This window comes from Alosa pseudoharengus, unplaced genomic scaffold (genome assembly GCF_046254945.1).
Source record: "Alosa pseudoharengus isolate Yale_2024_CS ecotype anadromous, Long Island Sound unplaced genomic scaffold, YU_APseudo_1.1 YU_APseudo_1.1_scf_20, whole genome shotgun sequence".
Classification (NCBI taxonomy): Eukaryota; Metazoa; Chordata; class Actinopteri; order Clupeiformes; family Clupeidae; genus Alosa; species Alosa pseudoharengus.
Genome location: NW_027468664.1, coordinates 7,670,394 through 7,695,551, shown reverse-complemented (window position 1 = coordinate 7,695,551; position 25,158 = coordinate 7,670,394). Strand labels below are relative to the sequence as shown.

Here is a 25,158-nt window from a genome sequence, read left to right as displayed (position 1 = left end):
ATCTCACATGAAAAGTAATAGTCCTGATGCCTTTCTTGAACATTTTTCTACAACATTTTCTTGAGACGTTTCTATACCAATTTTAGGATTATTGTTTTCTGAGTTTGTCTCCAGTCCCATCTATGAGAATGTAGGTCTATGTTCATTTTCCTTCTCATTTGAAAGCGGTTTGTGTGACCAAAAACACACTTTTATGCTCCTGTTTGTCATAGCAAGCTGTACCTTTTAACTTCTATATATACCACTCTTTGTGAAAGGTTTCATGTTAAGGTGGTTGCATTTGTGGTGAATTGTACTGAGATATACAAGTAAACTGCTTTGTTCAAATGTAATACTGTGCAGATATCTCTGGTGGACTTAATGCATTTTGATATTTTTGGAATAGTGATTTCAGCAAATGCATTAATGAGCACAGAGTAATAACCTATGATAGTTATTCCAGACACACATCAAAGACTGATCTCTGGCTACTTCTCAAGCGGTTTCCAGGCAACCAGCTGTTGGAGAAAGCAGGTTGGAGACCAAGCATGGAACGTTTCTTCAATTTTTACTTCTGCAAACACACGCTCTTTCGCATACACGATGCGTGGTGACACCTAATTGGTGGAGAAGACAGATGGAAGGCAATTGGAGGTGTGAGGCTATTTTTTTCTCTCCTTGGGCTCTTGTACTGTAATTACCAGAGCTGTCTATTTTTTAGGATGAATAACTGTACATGTACAAATCATATTACACCTTTTCCTCTTTGAGAGTCATAGCCTATAGTGATAAACACAGGAGGGTGAACTGTTACTGATGTGTTTGAGGAAGGGAATAGCAAACAGATTGTGCAGAATGTATGCCCAGGGGTTTGAAGTATATGGCATCAGGTGCTCATAGCATTCTTAGCATCTGATCCATCCTTTCATGGACCATTTCTGTCAATTGTATTACTGCAGCGCTAAGTGCCCTGTCAAATGGCCTTGCAAGTCCACGTGCATGCAGCTATGCTTGCCTCTCTTCAGAGAAGAGCTGTTGATCCATCTGCCAATCGTTTCAGAAGGTTAGCCTCATGGTTGAATTCACTGAAACCTTGGCAGAAAGTCGCATCAGAGGCCTAACTTGAGTGAAAATATGTCACTCTCTGTTTGCTGAGGTTGGCAAAAGCTCAGTTTATTGGATGCTGACTACTCTTAGCAAGGTACTTTCACCTTCTTGCAAGTCTTGCAAGCTCAGTTTTTGTTATGCAAGGGATGATTCACACTGTAACAAGATTCTGTGATTTTCACAGCATCACTGCTGTTTTTGAACACACCCGAAAACATGGTGAAATTACAGACCACATTGAATATATCTGATTTTAGATGTTTTAGATTTTTCACTTGAGTTTACTGAATGGCTGAGGAAAGGAACAGGGTACATTAAAAACTAACAAAGGCATAAAAAGTATAAATACACTATTTCAAGTAGTTTTTAGGTAGGACAAAAAAGGCACTGCACCACAGCCTTCTTTTTAAGAAGGCAGAAATGTTTTTCTCATGTCTTGGGTGAAACTTACAACTTTTGATCATTCTGGCCCTAAAAATCTATAGTAAAAGGCTACTTCCCTGTTGCAACCCAATTCACATAATTTAGATAAAAGATAGAAAAACCCCTCATCCATCCCTGTAACACAGTTGATTCATGATTTCGTGTAGACATCTAATTATTTGTCTAGAAATTGATGCAGGTAGTCTGCCCTTTAACGGCTTGGGGAATAATAGCTTCAATTTCAGAGCTAGATTGGCTCGGATGGATAAAAGGAACTGGACATAAAGGCATGTGAACCAAATTGCTTTGATCCTGACTCAGCCATCATAAATGAACTTTGCATGCTGTGGATCACCTACCAATATTACGACTTTTGAACTCTAATGTTTAGCAAAATATTGATGTATTTGCCTTCACGCACAGGGCCGAATCTATAGCAAATTAAACAAGCTCAGGGTCAAAATATAGGCCTATGACGTTTAAGATATTAGGGTTTAAGAGCGGTTGATGTCAGGATGTGGAAAAATCAAAACACTGGGAATAATGTCGGTGTGAAAAGAGAATAGGCCTACTTGGGGGAAAACGTCAACAGCATCCACAGCCCACGCGTTGAATAAACGAATGTGAAAAATTGAGTCATGTTTGTCTCCAGGTTGAACAGATACGCACAGTCACTGTTCGAAATCTACAGCTGTCAGGTTCGCCCTGTCATAGCGGACTTATTGACATCTCTGATTGGATATCTTCTCCCCTTCTGCATATAACCCCTCCCACTCGTGAGAGATGCTTTGCAGAGAGCATTGCAGTGGTTAGTCGGGAATCCACGAGCTCTCAAGTTACGCACACGAAGTTAAGCGCAACAGCGACTTGATGCCACAATTTCGTTGAAGTAGGAAAACGGATATTTTAAGAAGAGTCTCGGTTTCTCTTGGAGATCAAAGGAAACACTTATCGGAACGAACGGAGCAAACTGCAACACTGGCGGCAGTGAAGTGCAGAAACGGGTTTTTGGAATTTCTTTAAAAATCAGGTATACATTATGAGGTGCAGCCATGGCAGGCAAGGGTAAGACTGCTGTGAAGACGCTGGAGGATTTAACGTTAGATTCCGGTTATGGTGGAGCGGCGGACTCCTTCAGGTCGTCCAGCGTGTCTCTGTGCTGCTCGGACACGCATCTCTCGTACGCGCATGGGGGTAACTGCTGGCATCTAACCGAATCCATGCACAGCAGACATAACAGTTTGGACACAGTAAACACAGTCCTGGCGGAAGACACAGAAATCCTGGAGTGCTCTGGTCAGTGCGCGAAATTGCCCGAGCTGGAGGACGTGCCATGGAACCTCGGAGATGTGGAGAGTGCGCTCAGAAAAGAGGAAGAACTGCGAGTAGGGTGCCCGCCGAAGGAGATCCTGGCCAAGCTTTCTGCTCTGGTGAGCCGCGCGCTGGTGAGAATTGCCCGGGAGGCGCAACGTCTGAGCTTACGCTACGCTAAATGCACCAAGCATGAAATTCAGAGCGCAATTAAGGTGGTCCTTTCATGGACCATTTCTGTCAATTGTATTACTGCAGCGCTTAGTGCCCTGTCACTGTATAACATGAGCACCGGTGACAAGTTCAGTCGGGGCAAGTCAGCACGCTGTGGACTGGTCTTTTCAGTCGGGAAGTTCTTCAAGTGGATGGTCGACAGCCGGGTGGCTTTGCGAGTCCACGAGCATGCAGCTATATATCTTACTGCTTGCATGGAGAGTCTCTTCAGAGAAGTCTTCAGCCGTGTTCAACGTAGTGCACTGATCGAGAAGGACAACGGAATCCCTAAGTTTACCTTGGAGACTTTGGAGCAGGCTATCAACAACGACTCGGAATTATGGGGTCTCCTGCAGCCTTACCAGCATCTCATTTGTGGAAAGAATGCGACCGGTAAGAGCTCAGGCCTTAATTCTGTTGTGTAGTAGTTTATGTGTGTTTTACAATTTCCTTTGGTTTTGCCTGTTGGTTTGCAGCGGAAACGGTGAGATTACGTATTAGGTATTCAGCATCTTTTTTCCCGACCCGTTCCTCCTGCCTAGTGTGTTATCAATGGCTCGTGCCGGCGTCCAAATTTAATTATACAGTTCAACTCAAGTGCACTCTCAGTGTTGGATTGATTTGAGGTGTGTCGACTGCTGGCTGAAAGATAGTGGCCAAGGCAAATGCGCGGGCATTTTCCATATCACACTAAAAGAAAAGCTCCAGTAACTCTTCATGTAAACATGTCTTTTTTCTCTATTCTTACATTGATCTATAGACCTCTCTGGCGAAGACAATGGACATGGCAAAAAAGAGCCATATCACTTCACTAGTAGGGTTTACTAAAGACACATTACCCATAGTGAGTATTATCCTAGAATGGCCTTCTGTTCCCCACATTTATTTAGGCACACATTCATGCCAGCATCCCTGGGAGAGGAAATGCTTGGAGCAGATATTTACCACCATAGCAAATGCTCCAACATGTCCTATCTTGAATCTGTGAGGAAGAAACACTTTCTTGCTTATCAGCTGAAACAGCCTTGACTCATTGACCCAGTGTTAAAAGCATACAAATATGGGAATGATAAGGAGCCACTGAAGGCCTGTGAATACCCAGAGGAGCAGGGTTGTATTTGGGACAGAACCTAGATAGAAATGCAACCCCTCACCAGGCCTCACTGGCACTGTGCAGGTGCTCCGGATAGCAGCTGAGACTGGTCCAGATCTGGCACGGGTCAGGTGCAAGACAACTGCTCTCCGACTTTCACAACCATTTGAGTTGGCACACAGTAAACACTCGTGTAGTATAGAATTCTCTCCAGTGTGTTGCCTTTGGCTTCAGGACATACATTGTGTCTTCTTGGCTCTTTTTGGAAACACATTTGTTCCCCTTTTCAGAATGACCCAGCAAACTAGAGTTGGTGTCTTGTGTGTAGCACTGGCTGGTGTCTTGTGTGAGGTGTGTAGCACTGGCTGCTTGTCCAAAGTAACACCAGATTATGCACTGAATAAATGTGGCATTTGAAGAGCTGATGGCATATTTTTTTCTCTCCTTATGCCTGTACTTCATCTAAAAAAATATTTTACTTTTTGATTATTTAATATATGTGAAGGGAAATGTTGAAGCCTGATTAAGAGTAAGGGCTGAATAAACACCAAAAAAAAATAAATAATTCATAAGACTTCTCTAATCATACAAGTAAATGAGTTTGAAATACTGTATATCTATTTATTCAAATGGCACTGTTAGTTAACTCATCACTGGCCCTCATTACGTGGTATGACAGGGGCCGTGAAACCTTTTACAGCTCATTAGTTTCTGAAATGATGATTGGAAGACACAATTATTAGATTATCATTTGATAGCAGCGTGCATACTGGCCAAGCCCCTCGGGAAACAACATTGACACGAGTAGAAGAAGGCCAGTTCGTAGATGGCTAGATTGAAAGTGGCATGTTAAATCGCTTGATTACATCTGATTGTATCTATAATTTACTATGACCTTACAGCTGTGGCCCAAGTTGTTTTGCGCCACAGGGCATAACAGATTACAATGATGATATGTTATAAACTATGACCCATGTTGTAAAGCTGATTTCAAGGCATGAGCTCAAGTCAGTACAGCATTTCATTCTGATTGGACAACTCCTTTGACTTGGAGTGGCCTACTGGCCTTTATATATTAGATTTTATTTTCCGATTTATATGCATATTCTCAGCCTTGGTTACAGACCTATAATTTTCCAGGTAATGACTCGCTTTTTATGTCTATGTTGTGAAAGGAACAGTTCAACAGCCACTTATTGCTGGCATCCTTGACGACGCCATTTTTAAGGTCATTTTCCCCTCCTGTAGCCCCCTGTGAATTCACAGATGAGGCGACAGATTGCCACTTTTCCAGCATGGCACTGCAGGCATTGACCTATGCCAAGTCAGGGAAGTTTGATCGCACTAAAGCTATTGACTGTGCTTCATCTTTTCTTCACTTTTACATTTTATTTTCCCTTTGTCACCAGCTGTGAAATTTTGTCACCAGCATTCTGCTTGCTCTTTCCTATTCTACTTAGTGCAGAGACCTGGGTCTTTCGTCAAGAACTAACCCAATGGAAAGCACTACCATGCTGTGGGTGCAGCTATGCTCTTATTTGCTTTTATGCGCGCCTGCCTTCATTTATGCAATGGTGGCCAGGGCTGCTGCTCGTAAACACCAGGTGACTCTGTCATTGGCAGGGTTTTGTCCCTCTGTTGTTCCGTTTATCTAAATCATATTAGTAAGGAGTATGTTGATTATGAAAACTCCTCTGTGAGCTTTTGTGATAAAATCAAAGAGGCCTCCAGAGAAAGAGAATGAAAAATGCACCTTCAGTGAAAGAAAAAGGGTGACTTGAGGTGTGAGGATAACTGAGCATGTTATTGGATTGAGGGTGAAGAGAACATGGAGGAGACTGATTGGCCGTGGATGTGTTCAAGGTTCGAGTTCAGAACAGTAGACAGTTATATGAACTTGTCAAATCCAAAAACAGCAGGAAACTAAAATTTCCAATACAAGGCTGTATGCCTCCATGAACCAGTTCAGTTTCAGTCTACATAAAACCCTGTATCCAATAAAGTTTGGACACTGTGTAAAATGTAAATAAAAACAGAATGTGATAATGTGCAAAAAGGTTAGTTTCACAAAGGACATAGACAACATATAAAATATTTAACTTGACTATTTCATGGAACATATAAGCACATATAGTGAATGCCAATAGCTAGCACAAATTTCAGGAGTGCAGAAGTGATGAGTAAATTGCTCACATGTTCTTGGAGACTGAATGAATGACAGACAGATAGTGTTGTTGCATGGCAAGGTAAGACTAGAGATTCCTTGTGAGAGAGCGAGGTTTGAGACTCCTGGTTTAAAACCAGTTGTGCTTCAGCCTTTTCCTTTCATCACCTCATCACCATGGACATTCATATAGGAATATATTCCATTCCATTCCAGGCTTTTATTTGTCGATCAATAGCCTTGCTAGATAACATGATTTTCAATGAAGGGCGTTTTGCAGCCACTATAGCTGCCATCACTGTATTGAATATCCGCCACTGTTCTTTTATAGGGTGCCTGTAATCTCCCATACAGTAAGGCCTCAGTAAAACAAGATCCCCTCATAAGATCCTACCACAGTATCCATGGTGTCTGAAACCCTGGCAGGGTATCTGAAACCCTGGAAGATAAATCCTTTTGTTTACTGAGTCAACACACTTCTACAAGCATGGCACAACATGGCGCTAGTGCTTATGGAACAGGTGGCCATACCAGGAGGAGGGTAGGCATGGATGAGTCAGTGCAGTACCTACAGTAGACTCTGACAGGAGATAGATGGTCAGGGGCAAAGAGAGGTCAGCTGATTAGTCCAAAAAGTCTCTCATCACTCTCATCACCAGCCAAAGACATGTGGTGGTGAATTGAATATCAATGTTCCTTATGATTTAAAATGAAAATAGATGTCTGTTGTCTTGTTGCTTAGGAGATTGAAGTACTGTCTTGTTACACAGGATAAACGGTGTTACTGTATAACTAACTGCGGCATTGAACTCTGATCAACTTGGAATAGAAGCAAGTTTATATTTGCCTGAAGGATGTGAACACATTGACAGGGTTAACTCCGTCATATACATTTTCGTGATATATGATTTTTTGTTTTGTTTTTCTGTAAGATGAGATTTATTGCTGTAGTTCAGTTTTAGAATGTGACGTCTTATTTCTGTCATCCCTTGAAGTTAGCCAATAGGCATGTGTGTTTGGTGTATGGAAGGCTTTCGTGTTGCTAGGTAATCTTTTGCACACACAGGGCATGTAAGATTACTCACCACCACTTGTGTCCTCCTCACCAGAGCACACAGCTCAAGTAATTCTCCCAAAACACTTGAAATCATGTCAATAAGCTCACAGGCAATTTGACAAGAACACCAATTTGCTGCTGTCTGGCAACCATGCTCTTCAGTTGAACCCTGTCATATCCGTGATGTTATTAGGTACCCTGCTGACCCTTAGATGGACCATATCTCCTTCAAGCCATAATGTTATGTATGTTATGTATACTGCCATACATACAAATGGTGTCATTCACTGTCAGTATGCAGTTACAGTGGTGATAAAGGGACAAAGGGGTTGCGATTTTAGCAAGGACTGGTGCTGGCACAAAGCCAGTTCATCGTTATGAAACCCTAAGATGATTGTGAGCCATCTTGACCTCGTATTATGGAGAAAACAAGGTAATCTTTTGCAAACAACACCATTTGCCCTTTCTGCAAGGGGGTGGGGGCAGGGCGGATAAAGAAAGATAGAGACAGAGAGGGAGAGAGAGTGGGGGGGTGGGGGCTTGATTTTAAACAATTATTGATTATTGTTATAATAAACTGTATTACCAGTGAAATAATGATCAGATTATGATTTAACAGTCATTATGCAATATCTCGCCAGGGTAACCTTTCACCAATCAAGTCACATCCAAGCTTCAATTCAGCTATGTTTCAAATGAACATGGTCTCGTAGAGAGAATTTAAGCATAATAGGATATGGTGTATGTGAATGTAACATGGTCACAGGTGTTATTTGAACAACCACATCATATCAAAGAGGTATCCAGAATTTCTTGTTGAACATTTCTATTTCAGAGCATGCCTTCAGTTCCACTGACATTTATGTTTCGCCAGGACCGTGTCTTTGCGAGGTGACTCTTTTTCTGAGTAGCCTACGGTCTTGCACAGTGTAGACCTACACAATATGTTCATGCCCGTGTGTGTGTTCTGTTGACCTACACAATATGTTCATGCCTGTGTGTGTGTGTTCTGTTCACATGTGTGCATACAGTATGTATGTGTGGGTAGGTGCTGTGGCATATAACGCTCAATCTCAATCTCTGCTCTTTGACACCAGTTGTGTCATACTTGTACTGTAGGCGTACGAGTACATTATTCTGTGTGTGTGTGTACGCATAATTTATGGCTATCATTATCAGTATGTCACCTGATGCTTAAGAAGTTGTGTGTGTGCAGCTAGATGTATGAGGGTATCAGTGCATGCATGCTTGTGTTTGTTTAGCTCTGCAGTGAGGATATGGGGACGTTCTACTCCATTAAGTCTTCTGGTCCACATTAAGTCTTCTCCTGGACCTATATTCATGCCTGTCAGTTTGTCCTCCACATGGACTGCTTGGCAGGATACTCTGAGCTGTGACAAGAAAACTGGCACAACATCAACCTAATTATATTTGTGAGTGTCTGCAGAACTGTGCTTTCCTTTGTTTTTGCTTCCCGTTGTTTGTCTTGTGTGGTTCAGACACAGACGATGTCCCTTGACAGTGACTTTGCTGCTTGTGGGGACCCACAGCGATCCCTCTGATGCACTCTGCCCAAATTAGAGAAGGTGAATCCAAGTGCTGCGTCTTTCCACGTGCCTAGGATGAGATCATGATGAGTTGGTGTTAGCCGCCACAGTCATGTCCCTCTATGTTGAAAATTCAATATTGTGGACTTAGACAGTGTTTCAGACATTACATGATTATTTGGCTTGATCTGGTCTATGTCCCATGTCCAAGAGGAAGAGATTAAAGGCTACAGGTTTTTCTTTTAGTTAGTTTCCAGCGATTTGTCTGTAAAGAATTTGGAGTGGTGTCTGAAAGCATGAGATTTCCATTTCTACATGCCCTAAAAAAGGGTACATTGATCAGTAGAGAGCTTTTCCACCAGGATTTCCACTGGAAATCCAATTTTGTTTCAAGAGAAACACACTTCCCCATACTTCAGGGATTGCTGCAATTTGAAGCTCAGCTCAGTTGCCATACTGATACTTTGAAAAAGTACAAAGCTAGCTGAAATACTAAAATAAATGTACTTTTAATTTCAACACATATTTACCGATAATTGTTTTGCTTTTTTGGAGAAGTATTATTCAGTCAGACTCTTCACAAAACTCTTCTGCAAAACATCTTTTCCACAGTTTATGACATCTAGACACAGGATTATGTTAAGATTCATATGAATATTTGTGCAGGGACCTTCTTTTCCATCTTTTCAGTTAGAATTTCGAGTGGTCATGAATGTCACAAAAGCTTTGAAGCTTTACAAATTGAAAATAACTGTTTCAGAGAAGGCAGAAGGTGTTGAGGTGCATATAGGGACATCTTTTCAAACCCTAAGTGAGGAGGCACGCACATCCAAAAACTGGCAGGTGCCGAAATTCCAAAAGTCTAGAACATAAAAGAACAAAATTGAATCCGCACACTGAGAACACTGAGACACTCAATGTGAGGATTCAATTTTGTTCTTTTACATCTTTTCAAACCACCATTCAATTTGTTGCCATGGATGAGGTTATCGACTCCAAGATGAAACCAGAAAAGAGTCTCCAAAAGAGCGGGAGGAACTGCCCTCCATTTTTGTCAAGGTCTGTTGTAACTCCGTGGTGCCGGCTCTTCTCACTCTAGCTCCTCCTCCTGCTGTCCTACTTGCTTCCATCTTTCAAGTCCCCAGCTGCATATAACAGGTGACTGCACTACTGTTTCTCAAGGTTTGCCACTGTGCACCAGGGAAGATTCCAGAAACACCCACAGCAGTCATGCCAGCAGACAGACACACAGTCGAGGCTGGGGGGCTATGAATATCTATAACCCAAGTGGCTGCTGTTTCCAGTGCGAGTTGTCTTGTCTTTCTCTTCTGTTTTGCTTCAGTCGTGGCCATTCAGTGCTCTAAGGGCTGTCATTTGTGGACACTGGGAAGAATATTTGATTCTACACAAAATGGTTGCCTTCACTTCTATTGGATTTTTGAGTCTTCCTTGAAAGTTTCGGTCGAGTTAGTCCAGCTCCAATGACCAATAAAATACTGCATGTATTTACGGTAAAAAGAAAAATGTGGGAGCTAAAAAGCATAGCACTCTCCCTTTGTTGGCCAGCCTTTTCATGACTCAGGCAGTGAAATAGTCCAGGCAATGTACTTATGTCTTCTTGATAAAGATTTAGTCAGTGTGATTCATCTCAGCTAGACCTGAACATGCAGAGCCATCTGCAGTCTTGACTCTCAGTGTCCATTTCCCAAAGGACACCAGGAAGAGCTTGAAGACTTTTTGAGTTGCATTATTCAAGGAACAGGTGCTGTTTGTTTACATGGCTAAATGTATTTTCTACCTGAAGGTCAAGCATGTTCTTTTGGACATCTGATCTTCTGGCGGTGGCTCGGATGTATTAATCAACCTTTCATTAGTTGGGAGACGAGGTTCACGTCTTGTCCCCGTGTTTGATTTGAGACATTTGCTGAGGGCCAGAGCCCTTTGGCTTCTACTGCCCTCCCCCGCCTTTGCTCTCGATGAGTTTTAATTAACAGTTTTCAAAGGACCTTCCCGCTCCTATTTTTGGACGGCATGCTAATTACTGTTTTGCTCACAATCTCCGGAGGGAAGAGAGGGGAAGAGGAGCAACGACGAGCAAATTGAACGGGTGTCATTCGCCCAGCAGACGCACGAGCAAAACAAACAAATTTCAATTACGAGCATCAAGGTGGAGGCCAGAGGTCTAAACCAACGCATCACTTAGCAATTTAGCAATCAACGAGGATGCAAGCCACGTTAGCACAGAGAGGACGAGGTGCCCGTCAGCCTAGAGCAGCAGCACTGTTCTTCCCCCTCTCCTGCACAGCGAGTTGGGTTATGATTGACCGAACATGGCCGACACTCCCTGTCCCAGGCCCTTAGGGCTGTCTCTGAAGATTGCTAAAGTCTACAACTCGATAAAAAAAATGTTTCAGCCAGTCCACAGCCCGAGTAAGGGTCAAGTGTGTGTGTCTGCTATTGGTGTGGATGTGGTGATGGATATTGTTACTAAACACTTGTGCTGTGCTTGAGTATATGACTGACTTTTGAAAAAGGCTCCTGTTGTAAGAACACTCTGCCACTAGTCTCTTTAAGGTGACTTTGTAAACGTTCAGTAATTACACGCCTAGTGAAGTGGTTGTGTCCTAGCATTAGTAAATGTCTTTCCCATGAGAGCAGTCTGGTGTAACCTGCCCGCCTTCGCCTCGGGGCATCTGATATTTTGTTAGAGACCTGCCGTTTTGCCTGTGGGCTGTGGACAAGTGCAGACCTGTGGATACCACACTGGCAGCAACAAGGGAATAGAGTTACCTAATTGCTAATGACTTTAGGTCACCACTTCCCCCAAACCATCATATATTACCTGCATTATGTAAATGCACACATAGTAATTTAATCCTCAAATCATCTTTCACCTACTTTGATCTTTGCCTCAGTAATATCAGGGACATTTTTTGCTATCTGTATCTCAGTTTTTCTCTCTCTCTCTCAGTTTTAACTTCTATCATGCATAAACATTATATTTATTTATGAGAATGCAAACAGCACTATAAGCAGTATTGTTTTGTGTGTAAGAATATTGTCACACTTAGACTCCATGAAAACATCCCCACCCTGGGAAGTAATCCTCATCCCAGTCATTATTCCCTGTCAGGAGCCTCTCTCTCTCTCTCTCTCTCATCCACACCTACAATCCATCTTAATTTCCCAGAGGCACCACGGTGGGGCTGCCCAGTGGCAGTTCATTTTTCAGCCGTTTCAGAAATATAAATGTGAGATCAGAGTGAGCTTGTCGCTCGCCACTGCATGGCAAACCTGAAATGTGTCCCCCTCACAGCGCACTGGGGGAACTAACCCCTCGTGTCATATTGTAATACCACCCTCCACAATGCAATTTACGGCATCAGTTGCCTCTCAGTGAGTCCGGCCCGACGTAAGCCCAGGAGGAGACTCATTCCCTCTTTTGGCAGATAGTCTTGCTCAACGGTTGCACATAGGGACTGTCAAAAGCTGTGTATGTGAAGACATTTAAATGCATTGCAGACAGCAAAGATGCTAAACCAATCTGGACCCTGACAGTGTGCGCTAAATGCTACGTTAAAGCGCTAATGAAGAGAGATTACTGCATGAAAAGCATGGGGTGACAGTGCTGTCCACATTTTCTGATTAAAGGCTAGCAGTGTGTCCTCTCCGCTCTCTCATGCATCCGCTCACTGTTGCTGGGGGAAACTCCACACTACATGAAGTATTTCTAGAACCATCCATCAGCGGATTTCTCTCTCTCTCTCTCTCCTGCTTTCATTCTCACTTATGTTTTTGCTTCATAATCTTGGGTCCTCTCTCCTGTTGCTGAGGTAACCCCCTAAGGAACCAAAGTGTGCCAGAAACAACTCTTACTTCCTCTTCAAATTCTCTCCCTTGCTCTCTCCTGCTGGAATTCATAGCTGCTTTTTTTTGCTCACTCTGTTATCAAGTGATAGGGTTCACAGCAAAGCCCACTTGCTGTCTAGTACCAGGTTCCCTGCAGAGAAAGCAGAGGTTATTAGAGGCTATTGTTATGCTCGGTGCAGTGTTGTTGGCAAAGTGCCTCATAAACCACTGTCTGTCTTGAAAGGGAAATTTGGACGGTACAGCATCCTACATGCATGAGCCAGACTCAGATTCACTAACAGTGAATGCATTACTGGTGTAATGAATAAGCCCACACACATCAAACGATCCTCAAAAAATTTATTCAGAAATTCACAGGAATAACATAACACAGGAATATTAGCTTGCAAAATAAAGTAAAATGCATCCCTGCATTTGTGTTTTGCAATTCCTCAGCATAATATGATACTCTAAGTAGGAAGTTGACTAGTTGTTATATTTATTTAATGCCAATTGTCGTGAGGAGATGATTGCTGAACGTGACAAAAAATGTTATGGGCTTGAAATCGCATAAAATCCATGACTGCACCTTTAAGTGGAATGTGCAATCACAGTCTGCCTTTTTTTGTTATGTGCATTCAACATCTCAGTTGCACTAATTCGTCATCTGTTTCACGCTGATTCCACTTTGATTGGCCAACTGGGATGACTTAACAAATAGATGAAAGCATTTGTGTTTCAGTTGGGAGAAACACAAGGAACTCACAGCTTGGGAGATCAGGTTCCTGTATTTGGCAGGGAACTCACTCATTTTCAGTAAAAATCAATTCTGTATTTTACACAATTCTCAGTGCTCAAGACTGAGGTCTCCGTATGTGTGTGAGATCATTCATATGTGTGATTACACATATGCTTGTGACCTTCTCTCTCTTGATGCTCGCTCGCTCTCGCTCTCTCTGTGTGTGTGTGTGTGCGTGCGTGCGTGCGTGTGTGTGTGTGTGGTAATGGAGTTGTCAGGACAGATGCGAAAGCCTCTAGTGGGACTGGAGTTTTTGCCTGAGTTGGCAGACAATGTCACGGAAGACATTTGCTCACTACTGACTGTGTGTGTGTGCGTGTGTGTGTGTGTGTGTGTGTGTGTGTGTGTGTGTGTGCGTGTGTGCGTGCGTGTGTGCATTGTTTTCGGAAAACACTGCATATGTAGTGAATGAATCTGTTAATGGGATATGCTCACACTAACACTGGGATGTACACAGGTTATGGTATTACCATGAAACTGCCGTTTTTAATTACAGTAGCATTTCAATTTCAAGTCACTTGATTAGGCACATGCCATCTTAAGTGTTTGATTAGGCACATGCCATCTTAAGTGTTTGATTAGACACATGCCATCTTAAGTGTTTTTAAGTGGCTGATCAGGGAACTAGATAGCAGTGAATGGGTTTAAATGGAAATATATGGGGGAGGGGTGCGTGCAGTGGGCTTTAGCACTGCTCATCACTACTTTATTACAGACATTAAACTCCTCATTCCTCATTTTAGTCGCTTTGGATGAAAGCATCTGCTTAATGAATAAATGTAAATATAAGCTTAAATGATTTGAAATATGTTTCTCAGAATTATTAAAATGAAGTAATTAAGTATAATGAATAACAAAATAAATTCATTTGAGTGAGTAAAAACTGGTTGATAACACTGAAAGTAGTTCCTTATTAGGCATGATGTTGCTGTGTGTGGCTTTGACTGATATTTGAGGTTGTTTATCTTAGTCTAAGTTTTGTTTTATTCATTTAGTTTGTTCCCTTTCTTTTTTTTAATGTTACTTAGACCTTTGGAGTGATTTCTCAGATGCAATGCTGTCTCTGGGTTATATTTTGTAGGATAAGTGTGCCATGGAAACACAAGCTATTGACAATTATCACATGATTTTTTTCTGATATGTCAATTTAGGCATTTAAGGTATGTTATCTCTGAATAACAGACTGTGTATCTGTATAGCAGGGCATTCCTTCTAACAATTGGTATTGTTAAACTGCCAACTATTTGGTCCTAATGATCTTTAGCCTGTCCTTGGTCCTCCAGGGGCCATCCTTTGAAGTTCTGTTCTGTGATAATGGCTGAATCTGAAATGTTCCTGCATATGCAGAATTATTAAATTATACAATGACACCCTCTTGCAGAGACAATCATTTAACATATTGATTTTCATTTGTATTATCACACAATAATTACTGCAGACTAGATTCAGCCGTAGGCAAGCCTTTAAAACATAGTGATGAACCTGCTTCATGGAGCATTACAAAATGGTGTAGTTAGTTCTCTACTTTTAACGCTTTCCATGGGGTTATATTAGGTTCTGCATTAGTATAGTATCATCAACTTTGACCCATAGCATTGAGCTTGTGGGTGAGCAGACAGCAGTGAAAGAGTGTTTACTTTCCCGGGTATTGCAAGTGATCACTGACCAGCATATATCAATGCTTAGACATGTTTAGATGTTTACCGTGTTATCATCAGTTAAACAAATGAAGTGAAAGGATTGTTTGCTCCAAATTAGTCCAAATTAATCTTGTTCAAAATATGCAAGCCCCATTTGTCATCCTGTAAAAACCTTGAGGGAATTGAACATCTTACCATTGGACGTGGTCGTTGTTTCAAGTATATTCCATTTCCTTAATGGCCAACCACATCCCCGTTTGGATAACTAATACCTGAATTCCAGACAGAGAGATAGGCATCACAGCTTGTTACAGTGTAATTTTAATGGAGATCATATGGCCTTTTCGGTTGGTGTGTCTTCCCTATAAATCTTACACAACGTTCTTTAATAAAAATCGAATACAATTTACAAGTTATAAAAACTTGGCATGAGGCAATCTACCATTTCCCAGCCTTGAAAAGAATATCAGAATTTTTACAGTGGAAAGATGGGAGGCGTAAAAACATTTGACAGCTTAAGGGCAGGAATTGAATTCTGCTCTCGAGGTCTGCTCTGAAGCCGCCACCTCCCGCCTCTCCCTCCCCTTCACCCCACCCCCACCCCTCCAAAAAAGTCTCAAATGATGGCATGGTGTGTCACCGGGCCGCCAGCATGAATCATGCATTTTGTGAGCATTGTGCCCCTGACACTGTAAGCGTTCCCTGCGGCACTCTCTGCTCAAGCTGAATGCACTGTCTGCATTTGATTTACATTGCAGTGTGAACACCTTGACGTACTCGATATACTCTCGGGCCCCTTGATGAGGCTGTGGAGAGTTTGTTCCTGCTAATAACTAGTGTTTCCTTGAGTGTTGTCTTACAGACGGCAAGGTAATGAGACCGCTAAGTCACTCTATACAGTGGCTGTTGTGTGCCAGGCGATCCTGTCTCCCATTTAATTCAAGGTGTAATTACGCTTCAGAGATGTCGAGATGTTTTTTCAAAGCTATGAAATTACAGCTAACTGTTTGCCCATGTGGCACCAACAGGATGAGGTCTTTTGTTTTGGAGTGCACAGGCCAGTGTTTTCATCTATTGTGTATTCTCATAACAACTCTGAAGATTACTTTCTCATGGAATGCTCCGTAATGATTGTGAATGCAGTCACAGCCAGCTTAGGACAGATTTTTCAGAGCTTTTATCTCAGTTGTGTGTTACGAAAAAGAACATAAAGAGAAAGTTGTAATTAGATCTTGGAAGTGTAGTTTTTCCTATGAATGTCATGTTCTTATCTGCGGCACACTATACAGGACCTTTCAAAGCTTTGGAGCAGATAAGGTGAAGTGTTCTACCTGGCTACAAATAATCGGTTTTCCATGGGTGGCAGAGTTCTTGCTGGATCAGAACCCTGGCTGTTTGTGGACACAGTAGAGACACAGTAGCTATGAATAGTGAAGGTGTAGGAGGTGCTGATTCTGGACCAATGCACAGCTGTCAGTGAGCATCTGCACTGAAGGACTTCAACAGTTTGCTCAGTTGGTGCCTCAGCTGGGATAAGGTGAGTGGGCCCAGCCAGAGATAGGGGAGAGAGAGAGGACCTCCGAAGAGTTGGAGTGCCAGACCTACTTAGCCTATTTATTTTGGCAATGCAGTGGAAACTAGGCCAGCTTGTGCCTTTGAGCAGCCATGCCAAATGATTCAACAAGCCCCTCCATCTGACGGCAGAAGTCTCGGAGGAGCCCTGGGGGTTTGTGAGTTCTGAACTGCCATCACGTGCGCGCGCACACACACACACACACACACACACACACACACACACACACACACACTCAACACACACTCAAAAAAGTCAACCTTGTGCAAGGAAGGCTGTTATGGCTGTGTGCTGAAAACATGAAAGTGCATTTCTGTAAACAAACAATGCACAGCATGGAAAAATGTCAAGAAAGGTGATTTTATCTATCTACAAAAAATGGTGTGTGCAAGTGCAACAGTGTTTTCTTCTTACCTAAAAAGCCCAAAGAGTATCTTGAAGGAGCTGTCACCCCTCCTCTCTGTCCCCATAGACATATAAGCAGTGTAATGAGTGTTGTGTCTTTGCCTGTTGTGAAGTCTCTGAGGTGTTTCACCAGCATAAGTAGGGAGGGGAAACCACAAACATTCACACACACACACACACACACACACACACACACACACACACACACTTACACACACAAACTTTCAAATTCAGACAAACACACATATCACACTTACATCTCGCTCCAGAGCACTCACATGCAGAAACACACACACACACACACACACATACACACACACACACACACACACACACACACACACACACACACACACACACACAACTCACAGCCTACCTGACATGCACACACAAACACAAAAACTTTTGCACGCTCACACTCACACACACACACACACACACACACACACACACACACACACACACACACATACACACACACACACACACACACACACACCCACACACACACACACACACACAACTCACAGCCTACCTGACATGCACACACAAACACAAAAACTTTTGCACGCTCACACTCACACACACACACACACACACACACACACACACACACACACACACACACACACACACACAGGTAGCCGGGAGAGCAGTAGGGGGAGGGACGAGGGAGAGAAGCTCTCGTCAGGCGTGGGGCATAATCAGAGCGAGGAAATGAGCCGTCCCACGCCGCACTGTCACGCCTGGAGGCCCCAGCCCCCACCACCAGCCTGATGGATGGAGCCACGCGAGCCTCCAGCAAGGGAGGAGGAGGATGGAGAGGAAGGAGAGGGGAGGAGAGGGGAGGACAGAACCGGCACCCTGATGGGATTCCTCCTCTTTACATTCTGCTCGAGGATGGAGGATGGCACCTGGGGAACGACGGCAGCGGCCGGAACGAGGGCGCAGAACGGGGTGGAAAGGGGGAAATGAAATAATCCCGGCAGCTCGGGCTCCGCCGCTCCCTAATCTCATTTCCTAAAGCAGGGCCCTTGGAGGAGCGGCTCAGCTAACCTTGTCGGCTGCCCAGAATGGCATCAGCGCTGATTCAAGGGGCTCGTGGAGCCCAGGCTGGGTCAAACCCTTGCAGGCTGCTTGCCTGCTGCCAGCTCAATGGCTTCTCTCCAGCTTGGTCTGCAGTGCTCCTCTAACAGACCAACCTCGGGGATATGCAGAAGGTTCTGGGCTATCATGTAACCCAGGTACAGCCGCTGGCTGAATGGACACTAATAGGCAATCGGACCTCCTCATTTTGGGGGATCGAGCGCCTCTCGCTTGAGAAGTGCTGCTTAATAGACTGGCAGACGCTGGAGTGAGCCGCAGCCAAGAGAAATAAACAAGGCCGTAAACGCTAACTGCTGGGGGCGGGCCCACGAGGGAGGTTAATTCATTTCTGTCAGTGTGTGTGCGCACGGGGGCATTACTACATGAACATGTTTAGTGAGGTCTTCTGCAGACGCAGCACCTTTTTCACAAAATTACTCAAAAGGAGAAGGATTCTCCTCCTCAGGAAGGAGAAGCCGTCGGCAGGAACCTCCGTCTTCGTCTGTGTTGCTTTCTGGTCGTGTCTTTGAGTGCACATGTTTTAGGGAGGAGATAAGATCTGTTTAAATTGTCTCTACTCTTCGGTGCCGTTAGATGTTAGGCATACAAAGTGCATCGGAGTGTTATGTTAAGTGTTTGACTGCTGAGGCCATTTCCGACTGAGGTTCCCCTTAGACGGGATTAATTAGACCGAGTGGGCCCAACATTTTGTCTTGAGCTTAGCCATTCAAATCAACCCAGCATGTTTGACTTGAATCTCCACACCTCCACAAACTATGTCTTTTTTACTTCAGCTTTGATCTGAATCACATATTTTGGTTTACTGGCAAATTTCCAAGACAGTTTGTGATAAAACTGTCACATTATGCACTGATTGCATTTTTATATCCCACTATGGTTTTTTTGATGTGGATGATGATGTTTTTATGTATCCATTTGCCATTAAAAGATTGCAGCCATATTTGCTAACAAAATGGGACATTGAGCTTCCCTAATGCAGCTGATTATGCTAAAAGATACAGTTTTCTGTCATCTAAATAGTAATTATTACATTTGGAGTGGTGTGTATAAATGCGCCACCGTCATCCAGATGTCATTGGTGTCAGTTCAGACATTATGCAAAACAGCAATGTACTTTGTTATTTTTTGTGCAAGTGGCAAAATGATGCCATATTTGTCACTATGGTTTTGTGGATGTGAAGCCATTTTGCGTTCACTGCCGAGTTCCGGCTGTGTTGCGGTTTCCCCTGTTTGCTTTCTGTCGCTGAGGTCACAAGGCTCCATTACCTCATCCAGGAAGCACCCTCACTAACTGTCAAAACTGTACAGCTCATGAATGCTTCATAGGAAGACTCCACATGAACTAAGTCAGCAAGGTCGCATCAAACCTAGTTATCATCTAGCCTACGAGGCCGTGGGGGTATAAACTAGCGGCAACCTGATCCCCAAACACTGCTGACACTCCATTACTGTGACTAACAATTCACGTATGAGTGTCCCTGCTATCAGTACAGCTTATCTTATAGGCACTTTTCTGATCGTTTGACTCGTATTGTTGTCTGATGAGTGTTCAGCCAAGATGAGTGGATGACGAGGTGTATTTGTCAAGCACTAGAGACTTCAAAACACCCTCCTTTTTATCTCCCTCTCTCCAGTTCCCTCCATTGTGTGTGTGCGTATGTGTGTGTGTGTGTGTGTGTGTGTGTGTGTGTGTGTGTGTGTGTGTGTGTGTGTGTGTGTGTGTGTGCGTGTTGTGTGTGTGTGTGTGTGTGTGTGTGTGTGTGTGTGTGTGTGTGTGTGTGTGTGTGTGTGTGTGTGTGTGTAGACCAGGACAAAAGCCTTTGATCCTTGATTACAATCTTGCCCTGGGAGAGTGTAGATAATGGCTATTGAAATAGTGATATATAGGTAGTTTGTTAAAAACCCTAAAGCTATGCATATGAGTTAGCAAGAACAGATTTGGAGCTCAAATTAGTTTAAATTTTTGTAATGACGTCACATTAGTCATGAAACAACTTGAATCAACTCATCCACAGTAAATCACTGTTGAATCAACAAAAGACTAACGCAATGAAATTGAGAGTGTGGCAGTGTCTTTTCATCATAGGACGAGTAAAATGGTAAAGAAAAGACATGTTATCTAAATGTTTAACATGTAATTACACAATTATCTACTAAATCAAGTCGGCTAATTCTTATCATCATAATCGTATACCTAACACTACCAGCCTAGAAAGGATATCAGTGAACTTCTATATCTTCTGTCCTAATTTCTTAGAATGTTCTCCCATATCTTAAAGATGTTGATTTTCTTTGCCCTCAAGATGTTTGAACATGTGTGAATGTGTGTGTGTGTGTGTGTGTGTGTGTGTGTGTGTGTGTGTGTGTGTGTGTGAGTGTGTGTGTGTGTGTGTGTGTGTGTGTGTGTGTGTGTGTGTGTGTGTTGTGTGTCACAGAGGCAAATAGAGGTCAGTGTACATTGTGCGTAGCGTACACCAGATGTTCTTAGGTGCTCTCTCACATGACTAAAATGAATTGTGTAGTCAGACGAGGTTGCTTCATTTCCTTCCTCCCCATGAGGTAGTTTTGTCAAAAACATTAAAATAGACATTACTAATATGTAATGTTCAAAGCCAAAACAAACAGTGCCGAGAGTAAAAGTTTGCACTTCTGCAAACGTTGAGTGTGTAGTTTTGAAGGAGGAACGCTGCATGATGCAGGGGACAGCATGCCTTGTAATTACCCTGCATTTTTGGCTGGGGTGTAATGGCTTGGGGGATGCTGAGTTAAATGGGGCTGCTACTCAGAGCACTGAAGCAGCAGGGAAGCCAGGGCCTCTGAGGATGCTGTGAGTGGAGTGGAGCTCTTAGCTCAGTCCACATCACGGTCCTGCAGACAGATCATGACGGTGACCACGCTCGAAAAGAGAAACAGGGGATGCAAAAAAGGCAATGACAAAGAGAGTAAGAGAGAAAAAGAGAGAAAGAGAGAGAGAGAGGTGTGCCAGGAGACACATTTCATTTTTGGATGAAGTGATTGAAAGTGGAGGGCAGGATGGGTAGAGAGGGAAAGGAATTACCAACCCCCCCCCCCCCCCCCCCCCCCCCAAAAAAAAAAAAAAGCCCCCAGAAAAAACATCCCTAATTGTCAGGGGCTTAAACCTGTGGGGGGCGCTGTTCTGGAGATAATGTGGTTGGGCTTTTTTGTTTGGTAACATTCACACCTCATTAAGCTTTTGCATGAGTTTTATCTGAAACGGCAAGTGTGCCCCAAGCGGGAGCTGCTGCAGCCCGTAACGCCGTCCTGATGTAAAAAGGGCTGTGGTGAGATAGGGGGCATTTCATTGGCCAGTGGTGGGTGTGGACGTTATTGGGCAGCTTCTCAGAGAAGTGCTTTTGGGTTGAGATTCTACATAATGCCAGCAATTTAGTTAGGAATACGCTCTGGTGTAAATAAGGATGCTTTAATTAGAGTGGAGAATTGCATGCTAGCAGGGAGAACATAAGTGTGCAATATGCTTTTAATGAGCCAGAGGTTAGAGAGAAAGAGAAGCACCTTACAGAAGGGTTGTTCATCTAAAATAGATGAATCTGTGAAATCCAGGGTAAAGATACACTAGAATAAATGCTTTTGTGTGTGTGTGTGTGTGTGTGTGTGTGTGTGCGTGTGTAGAGGGCCACTAGTCCCATTCATCTATGAATTCAGCCTCTTTGTGGGAAAACAAGATAAGTGGGGAGAGTGCGTCCTCCTTCTCCCCCCTCCCCCACCAAGCCAAAGCCACCACCCTGCTCATCCCAGCCATCTCCCATTTTCCCTCGCCGAAGATAAGCCAGTCGGCCGTAAATGCTACATTGTACCTCGAGAGAGGCAGTGCCGTAAGTAGCATCACATGGCCTCACTGCGGCACTTGCAGCTGATAAGGCCATTGAGGAGAGGCAAGAGGAAGTCATGACCACTGGGGCAACAGGTCGCCGGGTAGATTATCTCTCTGGCCCGGAATAACCCCTCCACCCCTTTTTATTCATCCAGGGCGTCTTTCTTTGCCTCCATTTAATGAGTGGCTATCGTTATGGACAGAAATTAGAAATGATGGTCTAATATACATGACGATTTTTTTCCCTTCTTAATCTACTGGAGGCAGTGTGTGTGTGTGTGTGTGTGTGTGTGTGTGTGTGTGTGTGTGTGTGTGTGTGTGTGTGTGTGTGAGAGTGTCTGTGTGAGTGAGCTAGTCTGTTTGTTTCTGTGTGTGTGTGTGTGTGTGTGTGTGTGTGTGTGTGTGTGTGTGTGAGTGAGCTAGTCTGTGTTTCTGTGTGTGTGCGAGCATGTGGTATAAGGGGGTGGAAAATTGCAAGAAGACAAAAGAATTTACAGTCAGAAAAAGAAAAGCTGAAATCTGCTAAGATGCACTGGGAGATATTACTGTAAAGGAAGACCTGGAGGATAGAGAGAGTCAGAGTGGAGAGGGGAAAGGAAAGATAGGAGGATGGAGTGAAAGTTAGAAAAGTCTGAATTTCCAGTAGCCTCAGTGGATGACATATATTTGCACTTTTTATGGTAATGAGTTCAGTGTCTTCAAAGGCATAAAAATGACTTTACACTGTAATTCACCTACTGGCCTTCTTTATCGACCAGCTGTCTGAGAACCTTATAGCCATAGGCTATAGACGACTTTGCTATATAAAAATGCATCCTCGTGTACCACAGCAATGATCTACCCCCACATCTTTTCCCTCATGAAAGAACTGATAGAGATTAAATCTCAGGGCTCACATTCATTTCTACCTCACACTGTTGTCCAGTTAAAGTGATTTAATTGCTGTTTTTTTTATTTGAGAAAGGGCCAATGAATACAATATTCTAAAAGGATTATTACTGAACAAAGAGCAAAAAAAAAACAGGCAAAAGCCAAACACAGGTATGACGAAATGAAGAAGAGGGTGTAGCTGGGGATGACAAAAAGACACCAAACCCCCTGTGGAGTTCTCCTCCTGATACACATAAATGATTCTGTCAAAGCAGAACGGTTCATCGCGCTAATCTTCTAATAAGCCGAGGACAAAAGCTAATAAAAAGTAAAAATTCGGATTTGTCACGGCTTTCCCTTCATTAATCAAGCTGCTAATAGGTTTGCACTGTGGTCCAGGTATTAGCAGTTTGTAAAACCCATCACTGCTGTAATTACCTGATGACACTGAGACAGCAAGATGACAAAGTATGTCTCGGAGGTAATGTGATTCGATTCATTTTTTTGTGGCCTGGGAATACTGAATGAAATGTGAGTGAGGAGTGTTAATTGATTACGGTCTGTGTTATTAATTGACCTTCCTTGATGGTAGGATTTCCTAGATGTTATCTTTTTATCCATTCAACCCGATCACTTCAGATTGTGCAATCTGTTGAAATCCAGAGTTATTTGTCTCATTGACTAGACAGATGTATTTGTCACACTGACAAAAATGCATGAGTATTGATCATTTGTGTAGTATTGGAAACAAAAAATAAAATATCTTTTTTTATCAAGCTTAGCGAAAGTTGATATTCTTCATCTGATTTAAATCAGGTAGAAATTAGATAATTAGCGTAATTCGAAGTTAATTCTGTGTGAATAGCCTAAAAATCCCATTTGGAAAGTGATCAGTGTGCGAAGACAATCACACTTAATAGATGATCGGCTGCCAAGGCATAATGGGCTCGGCTGGAGCTTGAGGGGTCGCATGCATTATTGCTGAGAATTAGTAGGAAAGGGAGATGGCCTCGGGTCTCAAGCCCTTTTGCGGAGGCATCAAGGAGCAGAGACACCTGCCTCCATTCTCCCCCCTCTGACACTCCGATGACTTTTATCCCTGCACCCGGAGTGACTCCATCCATCACGGCAAATTTTATCTCCTGTAACGATCCCTCGTCTCTCAGGCTGTCTGGGCCGTAATGGGGGCGAACGGAGATGGATTGGTGGTGGTGAGGCCCTGACAGCTCTCTGACGGGATTGAGTCTCCATCGTGTCCGATATAGGCCTCCACAGGCTAGACCTGTTTTTTTTTTGTTTTTTTCAGGGGGTTTTATCTTATTGTTGTTTCCTTTTCCTATGTTGAGAAAAAAATAATGAATGCCGCTCTGTGCTTTAAAGCAATCGCTGGCATTAGATCCCCAACTCTACTTTCCCCTCATTGAACAGCAGAAACCATGAGTGGAAGGGGTCAACGGGCAATGTGCATGTGATGGTCCATTATGTGTCTATGTTTGCTTTTAATCAGGTACTGACTGAATGAAGGTCCATTAAACAAACTTGTTAATGGGAATTAGAACTGTTTGTTTTGCTGTTGCTGTTGGCACTGTTGGCGCCGTCTTGCAGTGGCAGACTTATTCTAGTTTAGGACAGAGAAAGTTTAAACAGAAAGGAGGACAGTTGCGAGACAGTCCATTCAAAGTGCAGGTCCATCTAAAATGTCCTCTGTTATCTGGTGTTAAATATTCTTAGTCGTAGAGAGGAATGTTATTCATAGAGTCACAAGTATATCAAAAAAATATGGAAGTAAGCCTGTCTAAACTTGAATGGTGGACAAACTTCGCACATTCGAATACAGATTAGTTAGAGTTTTTATTTGTTCTCTGTGATTTGTTCCAGAGAATTTGCTCCACTCAACACACTCAAAAGACACACTCATAGAAAGTGGTTATGCATTTGTGTTAAAACAGCAAAATGACCTGTTTAGAATAAACCAGGCTCTCATTGGGAACTGAGAGTAAACAAAGGTCAGTGTTTATGAATGGAGATACCGAGTGAGCACCGTTTGATCTGTCACACAATTGGCAGGGTAGACAGGCCATAATTTACATAAAAGCAGCTATGAATTTTCATAGATGTAACCCCTCAATGTGGTTACGTAATGGGATGGATCATGTGCTGTCAATATG

The 25,158-nt window shown here is 43.1% G+C and overlaps 1 protein-coding gene across 1 annotated transcript in view; it reads left to right on the top strand.

Annotated features, from left to right (window-relative positions):
- The first annotated feature begins 2,340 nt into the window (after nucleotides 1-2,340).
- Nucleotides 2,341-25,158, top strand: part of btbd11a (BTB (POZ) domain containing 11a) — a 125,344-nt gene continuing 102,526 nt past the window's right edge. The window contains exon 1 of the mRNA XM_076296398.1: nucleotides 2,341-3,426. Within this exon, the coding sequence (XP_076152513.1) occupies nucleotides 2,562-3,426 (865 nt within the window). The 5' untranslated portion in view covers nucleotides 2,341-2,561. The remainder of the gene's footprint in view (nucleotides 3,427-25,158) is intronic.